This window comes from Ylistrum balloti, unplaced genomic scaffold, assembly GCF_031769215.1.
Source record: "Ylistrum balloti isolate Yb309-2 unplaced genomic scaffold, AGI_CSIRO_Ybal_v1 Utg371402, whole genome shotgun sequence".
Classification (NCBI taxonomy): domain Eukaryota; kingdom Metazoa; phylum Mollusca; class Bivalvia; order Pectinida; family Pectinidae; genus Ylistrum; species Ylistrum balloti.
In genome coordinates, this window is record NW_026782738.1 from 1 (window position 1) to 12,727 (window position 12,727).

General features: G+C 33.4%; 1 protein-coding gene across 1 annotated transcript; it reads left to right on the forward strand.

Annotated features, from left to right (window-relative positions):
* The first annotated feature begins 2,826 nt into the window (after positions 1-2,826).
* LOC132562370 (acid-sensing ion channel 4-B-like) lies at positions 2,827-9,456 on the forward strand. The gene is made up of 11 exons (XM_060227112.1): positions 2,827-2,861; positions 3,146-3,223; positions 3,353-3,444; positions 3,733-3,893; positions 4,943-5,032; positions 5,997-6,114; positions 6,858-6,930; positions 7,119-7,176; positions 7,657-7,778; positions 7,985-8,066; positions 9,319-9,456. Exons 1-11 carry the CDS (start codon positions 2,827-2,829, stop codon positions 9,454-9,456), a joined length of 1,047 nt encoding a protein of 348 aa, XP_060083095.1.
* The last annotated feature ends 3,271 nt before the right edge of the window (positions 9,457-12,727 follow it).

The following is a 12,727-nucleotide window of genomic DNA, read 5'->3' on the forward strand; positions in this document are numbered from 1 at the left end:
TATAAGCACAAGAGTTCTTGAGGGCAAGTCCATTTGAATAGCTTATTTGATCTTTCATTATGATGATGAATGGATGATGATTATTATTATCATTATAATGATGGCAATCATGATGGTAAGAATGATGATGATGATGATGGTAATGAGGGATGATGATCATGTTGATGATGATGATGATTGTAATGATAATGGTAATGATGGTTATTGATTTAATGATTACATTGCATTTAAATTTCTTTATATAATGGTATCCATTTAAATAACGATTTGTTGTAACAAACTTTCTCGTGGTATAAACCATTCTTGTTGTCCATTATAGATTGGTCAAGCACAAAGAAAATTTGATTATGGAACATTGAGAGGCTGACGATACAGCATATTTTCACAAATTTTTCCACTCCACTTTAACATAAAAAGTCTTATTCTGTAATGGATAAGAATAAACATTCTCACGAATCACCGGACTACCTAGGAACCCATATTAACCTAATTGTATTGTATACAGAATACCGAATGACTTCAGCATCATAAAACATTTTTTATCGTGTGACTTTTCAACATCACTCTAAATAGCAAATACTATGAAAACCAACGAAGAGAAACTAATGCTGAATACATGTACAATTCAGGCAAACATAAACGTAAACTGTGTGATATTTTGTTACTCAATAATTCAATCAACGATTATGATATTCTCATTTTAAACACTATTTTAAACAACGAAATCATCTTGATTTTTAAAACCGTTTTTGGTAAACATTAGAAAAAGTCTTTACGTTCAGCAGAAGGGACTCAACTCCTATCGAACAGAATGAAGACATGCAGGTGTACGGACCTGAAAAGACACTTAGCTGTTCATTTGAATTGAACGAATGCTTATGTCATCTTAGAATTAGGTCATTGACCCTTTTTAGCAAACTACAATAAAACTGTGAAATATGTATATTGATACTTAGAACACAAAGCTTCCAGGTCAAAACAAAAGTCGATTGAATGAAAATAATTATAGATAAAAAGTGATTGTGAACTGTTTCTTCCAGAGGTTATAACCATGCGAAGTTAAATGAATGTAACTGATTTTATGGTACAGTATCATGTACATGTCCCCATGTACAATTAATATATTTCTTAAACAAAATTAGTGCGCACCAATAAAACTTTCTTATATACATATTACATACCTTTATTATATGGCCCTTATTCCACCAGGCGTTTTTCAGAGAAAAAAATCCAAAGTGTTTTCAAAACATTTATAAAATCAATACAAATGCCTGTATTTGAGTGACATTAGTTGGATCTGGGCTCTTTCTTTTATCTGTCGGGGAAACGATCATGGTAGAATAGTAAAAAATGCTTTCATTCAAGGATCAACCCAAGGCATAAGTCAAGGTACACGAAACTATTTCTGACCTCTTATGTATGATAAGATTTGAATATAGGAAATATGAATATCTGACCTCTTGTAATGATCCGTTTTTTCGCTGTCCTTCAACGAATTAAATGAACTATTTAATCTCCAGTATGAACGCCATTGAGATAGTCTATCTGCTTATCTGATATACACTTGTCACATTAATAATCACTGGAAATCAAAAATGGAATACTTATTTTATATTCCAAACAGAATGTTATAGCGTATGAAGAGTGACTGAACTATAGAAATGGAGGAAGTTGGTGAACCTGGTGTAGTATGTAAAACGTTAATCTTCGTTTGATTCTGCTTTTTTAAGACCTTATGACACTTTGTTTAATATCATAACACATGTAATTCGTGAATATTACATTATTATGGATTTATAATATCTCATTGCAATTTAATTGTAATTGTAATCAATATCATAACCTAATAAATATCGATTTTGTATCCTTTAAATACACTTAAAATTCGCATCAGTCAGTATGTTTATGTGTAAATTTAATTATCATACATTGCATCTTTATGAATTATTATCAACAACATTTTGATTAGGATCCTGTCAATGAGAAAGCTATGGAGAGACAGAAGGTAAGGTTGAAAGAGGTTCTGAGAGAGCTGGCCATGATGACCACGGTCCATGGAGTAGCACACATTGTTAGTGCCACACAGACATATAAGAAGGTTCTATGGATAAGTCTGTGGCTGTTGACGTTTGGAGCCCTTTGTTTACAGATCTTCAAATTATCAACTTATTTTGTTTCACTACCAAAACAAACATCGATCGATTTGAAATTTGGAGCTTTGAAGTATCCGGCCATTTCTTTTTGTAACATCAATCCTGTGAAAAAGACGCAACTAGGAAATCTGTCTAACAAAGCTCTGGAATACTGGTTGGCAAATTCAGAAATGGAGGTAAACCATTTTGTCCATTTTATTAAATCTAGTAATACCAACGAGATATTCCAACCGCATATGCCTTGCAGCATTCTTTAATAGGTATCAAACGTACCACAATAGGAACAGTATATATGCCTATCTTGATTGCAGTATGGTCTTATAGATGTTAAACATACTACAGTCAGAATTGTTTATTGAAATATTTGGTAAGGGTTGACAATAAAATTAATGAAAGAGATATGCATTTTGGATAATAAATTGAACGGAGTTGAACTTTAAAAACATGTAGTCGACTTTATTACTTTGTTGGTCTTTTGTTTTCATTTTTCTATATACAGTTCTTCTATACTTATTTGCAGATGAAAGAATCAACAACAGCACGCCGGTCGATGATTGTTAATAAAAGTAATCCAGAATTTCATTTCCTGGAAAGGTTTGAGAAATATGGCGTTGCTCAGAAAGAATGGGATCTCACTGAGAGCATTCCAAACAACGCATTCCTGGTCAGAAATATGGTTGTCGCTCAGTCCATGAATGAGATTACTGAGTAGGTTTACAAAACTGTTAAGACAGTTAGCATATTAAGTACATATTTTTTATTGTCTGTTACAACTTACATCGGAAAGAATGTGGCGCCGAGTGTTCATTAACACATCAAGATAAGCTCCGAGTGCATTCTGTTCATTTTGAATCAATTTCGAATTGAGAAAACAACTTGAACTCCAGGATGCTTAATTTCATGTAAACACCGGGTCATCAAACCATGACTTTTTCTATTACTTCCGGAATACTACTTCCGATGACATAAGATTGATCTGTGTTTTCCAGAAGTGAAATGTTAAGAGTCGGACATACCATTGACGACATGCTGCTTCATTGCTCCATCAACTCAAGACGTTGTAATTCGAGGTAATGCTGTTAAAACAATTTATGCCAAGAGAGAACATGTAGATCATATAGGGTCTGAAAGTTTTAACGTGCACATTGCATAATATGGTTTTTACTAATTAGTTATATTGAGGCATAATATATTTCCAGTGGCTTTGTGCATTTCAAGAGCAGCCAGTTTGGAAACTGTTACACAATGCAGTCCAATAGGTTTGTTGCCACTGTGCCAGGGCCAGCCCATGGTTAGTAAATGTTTTATTGATTTAGAATTTTTTGCAGACTTCTCTGAAAAACGCTTCTTTGGATTTTGTTTTACGAAATCACGAAAATACAACGAGTGCTTATTTACATTACATCACGTGACGTTGGTTATATGAAACACATGTAAACATCTTTTTGTGGGTCATTTCATTATGAACACTTTCTTTGACACGCAATTTTGGAATATTTCTATTCATATTCGTGGTCCTACCGCAAATACTTATAGACAATGCAGTATAAATTATTATTATTTTTAATGTTATCATAAGGTCTGACACTGATGCTGAACCTAGACAGGAATGAATACATCAGTCCGTACAGCAGTGGTTATGGACTGAAGCTGTTGGTACATGAGCAGGGGACATATCCATTTATAGAAGAACAAGGAGTGACCTTAGCACCTGACTGGACATTCATCAGTCTTAAGCAGGTACAATATTGTATTGAAAAAATCCAATGTCTTACTGCTGAGCGTCTGGATTTGTTGTCAGATTAGATATTCATGATAACTATTATGTGGTCACTCATTTACGTTTATATCATCATGCTTAGCCAGTAAGAAACATACATACACACAAACTGCTTTGCTATGTTTTTTTTTGCTGATAAAATAACAAACACTTGTATTGTCGAAAATGAGCATTTATTCAAATGCCAGTTGTAGGATTAATCAGGTGTGTAACATTCAGTCATATATAACAAGATAATGAATACATCAAGCAAAAAAGATGGGAATCGTTACACAAAAATGCAAAACCTTAATATAACCGTAAATATACAAGAAAAAAGATGGTAGCCAGTATGAACTTAACGTAAACATACAATGTACATCAATGGAGGAATCAATAAGATAGGGAGGAGGTGGGTCAAAAATATCTGGTCCACCAAAATTTTTCTGTGCACGAATTTTTTTCAATAGTCACTTGATCACATAAACCAAAACATCACGTGACTTCCCCTTACTGTGGCGATAGTAGTAAACAGAGGGAGTGTAAGCGTGATCCGGACAAGAATGTATAATATTCTGACAGAAAATTGATAACATGCTAATATATTCAGATGAATATATAATAACTAATCAGATAATATAGATTACTTTATGCCTTGCATAAATACAATTATTATACCATCGCATAGAAATGTTATGACCTGGCACGATAGCATTACATCATAATGTTACGTAATTCTGACTGTGAAATATCGAACGCCATATACGGACTGCATCCCCCAACCCCACCCCCAGGCATTTATTACTAGAAACTTTGTCATATCCCTCGCAAGTACTTTACCTCAGACTGGAGACTGAGGAAATAGTATTGATCATTCCCGTTTTGCAGTCTGGAGTCCTCTCAAAAATTTAGGTCATGATATGAAAGCATGGAAAAAATGTATTTACCAAAACGGTGATACACAAAGGATATTTAATGTATACACATACTTCTTTTGTCAAATTAATCAAGAAAGAGATTTTCTTTACAGAAAAAGATAAAACGACGGGAGTATCCACAAGGAAATTGTGGCAAGTACCTAGAATACAAGACCAAGTATGGAATAGAGTACAGCAGAATGGTATGTTACTATAGCAAAACTATAACAAAAACGTATCATATATCAGCATGTATAGATTCAAATGTCAATTGCGTTTATTGTAAGTTTTACTATTATAATCGAATGTCAGTAAAAGAACCTTCAAAATATTCTTGTTGATATAACGTATAACTGCCTTGTTGCATGACTGCCATCTCACGTGAGCAATTAGCCTTGTCATTATACGAAATGGATCGGACTGTACGTGAAAACCTTAGTTCTTTCTATACATGGCAATATTCCGAAGTTGTTGTAAGGTATACAGATCTAGACCATCGATTACTTTATATCAGACGTGTTCAATATTTAATGGCGGTGTTAAAATTAAAAACAATATTTCACAACATCCATCTCGATTTTACATCTCGGCATAGGTGTATTAATTGTTATATAAATACAAATACCGTTCTTTTACAATCAATGTAATAGTGCGTTTCTTTCCCTGACAAGTGCAAACGGGAAACAGTAAATCGCGATATAAAACAAGTGGAAAAAAAGAAAAAAAAAATTGCAAATTTCTCTACACAAATATTCCATCTTCTATTTGCTTGAAAGTTGGGTTTTCAAAATGTTTAGCAGTTCCTGTCTCTATGTGATCTGTAAAGAAAAGAAATTTCTTATTCATTATGCGATCCAGGCTATGAGCAATGCAGTTTTGGGAACAAGTTAACGAATCAGTCTGAAAGTCTCGATACAGGTGTGTCGATTAACACAGTTTACTTGTCCTACTTAACGTTCAACATTATATTGGTGTTACGACTGGTTCATCCGTTCTTTGTATAATGATTTGGTGTTTTTCTTAAATCGCCGTTAGATCATATAAGCATAGTTACAGTTATGTTACAGTATTATATACACTTTACAATCTTTGACAATGTGAAAAGAACAAAAAAACAAATACACTTATTTAATGTGCAATATTAACACGATTTCCATTCCTTTTCAGGCGTGTGAGCAAATTTGTCTTATCACGCTAACCAAAGATATATGTGACTGTGTAACAGGATTCGTGTCTATTGACAAATCTATTGTCACCAACTCCACAGCAACGTGTAAAGAGAATGGTAATGATATCCATATAAACAAATACTAGTAGAGAAAACCCACAGCTGGGTGGGTTAACATCCTGATAGTATCCTATCAAATAGAAACTAGGATACAAAATAAGGATTGTTCAAATATTGGAGAACAAAAAAGTCTTGTTTATTCCAAACTGACTTTATACTCACATGCCTTTCTGAATATGTCGAACTTAGATATCAGTGCCCTTTCATCCATGGTCTGTCCGTTCGTTCGTCAGTTGTATACCCCCTCCAAAAGTACTGGAGTCAGTCTATTTGTCAGTCCGTCCGTCCGCCCAATTTTGTTTCAAAACTAAACAAAAAGACTTTCTCGTTGAAACTGATACTACTTGTTTAAAAACAATGTTGTAATCATGTTGATTCATTTTGAGGATCACAGACGTGAAATAATTGTTTTAAAGTCTTCAAAGTATTTACTACAAGACATATCAGTCGGAGAAACAGAATTTATCAATAATGATAAATTAATATTCAGTATAATAATCGAGTATTTAAAAGACTACTAAGGGCAGCATTTAAGCCAGTAAACGTGTTTGGAAGGACCAAACCTGTCAATTTATACAGACTGAAAAGGTTAAAAACTCTCAGTATCTGAAAGTGACACAGTAAAAGCTAGTCTCGTGAACAAAGCCATGTGAATAATTTTCGCTTTTGGTGGTATTAATTGTTTTTCGGGCAAGAGATTTTTATCTTGGTTTTATATATATATATATGTTTATTTGTAGTTATATGCTCGTTAATGGTACTGGAAGCTCAAGTGAGGGGAAGCTTACCATGTCCATGCACAAATCCATGCAGGTAAGATTACTCCAATGAGTATTATTTTCAAAGCATGAGGTGATACTCTCTATTATTGTATAATATGGATATAATATTCCGATGTTTATTCGTACCAATCTGACACCACAAAAAAGTGTGACTTGCATGTAATACAGAAAACTCCACTAGCAGTAAATGATTTACTTCGTTTCAAAATCTGTTGACAGCGAGCTCCACTTCTCCACCACTGTGTCAAGTCTTAGCTGGCCACATGAAGAGTACTTGGTAAGGCTTTCTGACAATCAAAGGCTCGTTATTGACCTTAGATGTTTACTCAGTAAAACAGAAACTTACATCAAAATCATGTAAATTTCCTTTTTAATTCAATAGCGAACAGTCGTGTTCATTATTTTGCATAATCTATTTCAATTAGATATATTGCATTTCAATGAAGGTAACACGTGTGTATGTCTTTTTCTCTTATCTTCCATTTGTTGAATGCTCACGAAAAAAATAAAAATCTCACACTATCATTTCAGTCATTTTCCATTTCTCATATTGGCAGACATTTTCTGTTTGAGAAGGGTAATGAAAGGTAATATTAATCTTAATCTATGCAATTCATCAAAAGAATATCCAGGTTTGTTATCTTGGAAAAGTAAAAACTCCACATGTATGAATTTTTGCATTGCATATTGCTGGTTGATTTATAAATGCGAGCATCGTGGGGTTTATATAGTTGAAATGTGTTTGTTTGTTATTCAGAAACGTGAATTGATACCTCTGATGTGCATGAAGGGTCGGGATTTGAAAATCAAGGAAGCAACAGGTTACAACTGCAGTGAAATTCGAGCATCCAATGGCGACTTACCGCTTAACATGAACAAGTAAGAGCTTTACAAATGTTGACTTCCTTTATGTTTTCTAGCTTATTTCAAACAATTTACAGAAGTCAGTCGGGATCTTTACATGAAACAGAGGGAGTTTTAGTGACTTATTCTGTTAGCGTGTAGAAAGGTGTAACCTAGTTTCTCTTTCTTAACATTTAAGTAACACACTAATACTAGATACTGTCTTTTGTTTACATTTACAGACTTCGGGGCAACTTCTTGAAACTAGACTTGTACTTCAAGGAATTGAGCTATGAGCATATTGAAGAGTTATCTGCATATGATGTAAGTATGATAAAGTCAGTATCAATGAAACTAATATTGCTCTCTAATTTTGTGTATTAAACTATTTCTGCCACCGATTATGGTAGCAAACCCGTGCGTCCCTCTTCCCTTTTCCACATCTTCGGTTTATTCCTATTTCGAAATATGACTTCGTATTCATGCTGCTGAACGTAGAACAAATAGCAAGGCCTCGATCTGTTTCAGTCAGAGGATAGAACTAATAATGTTGAGTGTTTGGTTTTAAACACTCAGGCGAAAATCAGCGGTGGTCACAGTTGCTGTTATCACAATACCTGAAGTGAACGTATCATGTATAATGCTATGTAACAACTTAATTACTGTTTAGAATTGTAATTTTAGAAAGATTATAAATTAATTATTGTAATTTAAATTCGCAAAAGTTCAATAGCCGTCAACGTCGAAATTTCATTCAAATTTTAAAGGTCAGTTTCAATTAATGAAGCATCTGAAAAATAAGCTGCTATTATGAAATGAACTGTGCCTCAAAGCAGCTTAGGTTTTAAGTGTTTACATTTTTTTAATTGATGAATGTTGCTTATGTACACGAAAGTGATGTGCCGTTTTTATGTAGATTTTCATAGTTTATCTACAGGGTATCACTATACTGTCGCTGCCATATTGGTTAATTACTGTAGAACTCTGGTAGAATTAAAATTCTATTTTTGCTCACGTAAGTGTCATAGATTATTATATAACTACACAAAATATTAGATCATACCATTTCTATTAAGTATAAATCACACGTTTGGTACGAACTTGTGGTTTATAAACGGTTGTTTTAATCACATTTTCAGTTTGTTCAGTCTGCGCTCCTCCTACGGTAAAACTGTTGACATTTGATGTTTCAACAGGTTTCTATGTACTATCAAGAAATTAATATTTCCGTCGCCTTAAACCAAGCGAGTGAATGAGTAATACTCCACAGTCAATTTTGTTCTCTTAGTTAAAATAGGACGTTTCAGTTAGTCTGCAGGCAGTTAAATGTCTTCGCTCAGCTTTAACACACCACAAAATCTTTATGAATTACGATTCATAAATTACCATTTACGGAAAACCTTTCGTTGCAGTTTAGTTGTTGCCCTTTTGTTAACAAAGCGAAAACAAAACAACGGTTACAGATTGAAATCAAAGCTATATTATGTGCTATTTTGATGTCGGGAGAATTTTAATTTAGGTGAAGATAAATGATTTATGGGAGGGAAAAATAATCTTCCACAATTTCTTTTTTCAGAGCGTACAGTTTCTGTCCGATATAGGTGGTACGGTTGGACTGTTTGTAGGCGCATCTGTCCTTAGTGGAGTGGAACTGATCCAGCTTCTAGTGGAATGCTGTCGGTATATCTTGTTCAGACTCCGCAACAAGCGATGATTTTTTTTATTCTGATTGTTTTCTTATATTGCATAAAGTTATCATTACGTTATTACAACAGACGTGATACCTTGCAGATATATTTAATTATTACTTATTATGAGTGTTGTGAGATCATAATCGCCATTTGTACTGACTGATATGTTGACTCCACTTGATATTTGTATAGGGAATGTTAGGAATTGTAAGGAAATAGTTTGACAGATCAACATCTAATAGTCTAACTGTGATCTGTAACGATATGTGATTCATCATTGTGGAGTTTCTAAACTGAAGGGATGTGGAATTCGTCGAATTACAAACGCATGGAGTCAAAGAATATCAATTTTATAATTCCTAGTTTTAATGTTATGAAAAATGGATCATTACCTACTTGTTGTACGTGATTTCTATTTCATTTCAACAAATCTTATTGACAAAGATGGTACAGTCAATGTGGAATCAGTAACAGGCAAAGCTTATATAAATTCTCTCCACGAAGCCAAAGTTAACAAAGTTTAAGAGTAATGATGTAAATTATATAATTTGAAATGAAAGTGAATTTATAAACACAGAAAGGGAAAAAAAAACAAGGAAAAATCAAATCAAGGGATATAACTCTCACACATCTCGCATACAATATGCACAATATATATATATACCTACAGTTGTATACACTTACAATAACACATATTAATGATAGATTTTATATCAAATAGATTGACAGGTTGGCATTTCTATCTTAGGGCTTCGACAGTGGAACGGAGGAACAAGATGGTGTAAGGCGCCGATGCGTTATTGATGAGAGATATAAGAAAGTCTTTACGGAAGAGCGTTGTTTCATTAATTCAGAAGAATGTTGCACCCAATTCACATGTTAGTATTTTCTTGTTTTTTGAACGCGTTATCATTTAAATAAGGAAAGCGAGATGTGCGGAGTATATCTGATATGATTCTGGAGGGATTTACAAAACCGTCATATTTCACCTTTCTGGTTAGATTTGATCTGTCAACCACTAAATTTACGAGATATTCAGGCGTGGAAATGGCTTTGGATTCTAATGATATCCCATAAAATCCTATCGATTTTTTGTAACATTGAGTATTTCTTTTTATTCTGCACCTCCACATATAATTTTGCTGTATTCTTAAATATTTCATTTTAAAAATATGAATACTTATTAAATTAAGCGATTTTATTTCTAAAAACAAGTAAATTAACGAAAATTCATGAAATTGTTTTTACATCAATTGATATTTCGAACTATATTTCCGCGCAGCATGATCATTTTGACATGCATCATCGGGCACAATTCAGCGTAACGTCAACGTCAGGTAAAGAAAGATAAAATAGACCTAACGAACTGTTCAAGTTTCGATAGTCTGAATTCTCAGTAAGCGTAGTCTGTCTTTACCGTCGGCAAAATACAGCTTATATCTGAAGACACTGGTGATGGATTCTCTATATACTATTTACATAAATTAAGGAGAACATACAAGAATAGGCCTATATGGTGACGTGTTACATCTAACCAATCAACGCGGCTTCCATTTACATTTGTGATGTCGTTACAGTGAATCGTTAAGCTCCCTCTACGCTAGCAACATTGAGAATAAATATAACAGAAATACAATGGATGGAACATGTTGTAGAATAATTAATGCTTCATTTTAATAAATGTATTAATTTTTGAGTATTTTTGAAATTTTGTCATGATATTTTCTTGGATAAATAAAGTCGGTTTTTCTTCTCTTATTTTAAGTATCACACTTATCTGTTTGTTTTCTGACTTGTTATTGCCCCGTCAGCAGTTGTGCTATTTGTAGGCAGGGTCTCCGGATTGTAATATCTGGTGGCTACTTCAGTGAACAATATACGGGAGGTCCATGTCGAACAAGAAAATCAATACAAGTTTCAGGAAATGACCAGAACGCTAGTGTAATGACGCTTGGGTTTTTTTGGTTAAACCTTTCTTAGTTTTCTTATCGGTCGAAAACCCAATCGAATGTATTTTTTAATAACACATATTTTAACGAATGTGCTTCGTAGTTCTTTGCCGAATCGGTGAGTCGAGCCGGTGAGTGTTGGGCGATCAGCTGTTGTTTACATTAGTACACTGTGTCTTTGTAAAATGTGCCTCGGAAGCAGCTTAGATTGAAAATATTTACATTTTCTTCTTCGATGAATGTTGCTAATGTTCACGAAAGTGATGTGCCGATTTTATGTCAATTTTCATAGTTTTTCTACATCATATCATTATACTGTCGCTGCCATATTGGTTTAGTTACTGTAGAACGCGGGTAAAATTCAAATGATGTTTTTGCTCACGTAAATGTCATTGATTATTATATAATTACACACAATATTAGATCAGAACATTTAATTCAGTATAAATCAGACGTTTGGTACGTACTTGTGGTTTATAAACAGTTGTTTTAATCACATTTCCAGTCTGTTCAACCGTGCTGCTCCCACGATAATTGTTGACATTCGACATTTCGACCGGTTTTTATGTAATATTCTTATAACTACAGCTCAGTTCCAGCTATTGTTACCACAGTATCAGTGGGAGTTATCTCCCTTACATTGATAACGAGATATTTTTTTTTATCACTATCCATAAATGATAAGCTACTGCGTAAGAATTATTTACAAAAAAGTCTGATAATCCGTTCTGCATTTATTACAAGATATTTGGATGTTATCTTGTGATAGATTAATTGACGTTTTAATCAGTTTCCATAACTCCCATGTATTGAAACTTTACTAAGTAACTACAAGAGTCTGGTGATTTTTTTTAATATATATTACAAGATATTTGAATATAATCTTCACGGTAAAACACAAAGCGATGATTTGATCTACTCCGATAAATCACTAGATTATTTCTTTAGCCTGTGATTAAAGTTATTCTATTCGTTATTGTTTTAACATAAATATACATTTACGATTTCTTACCAGAATTGACTATGTAAAGAGATATTAAGAGTCCGGGTTAGGTATCAAGTTCGAGATTTTTTCTTCTCGTATTAAATACGGTGTCGTTAGGCAATGTATTCTAAGCCAATTTACCTTTCTAAAAACTATATTATGTTATGGCAAATCGTTATCGTTGTATTGTTAATTTGTAGTTTTTTCCAAAGAGATAAAATAGACAATTGTATCCCGGTACATGCTCTTATTATGATGATAGAGTGTGTAAAATAGTGTGCCTTTGTATCTGAAATGCCATGATTATATGTATTGCGCTGGATTTAAAACGTTGGGTTTTTCTTTCACATTACTGGCTAA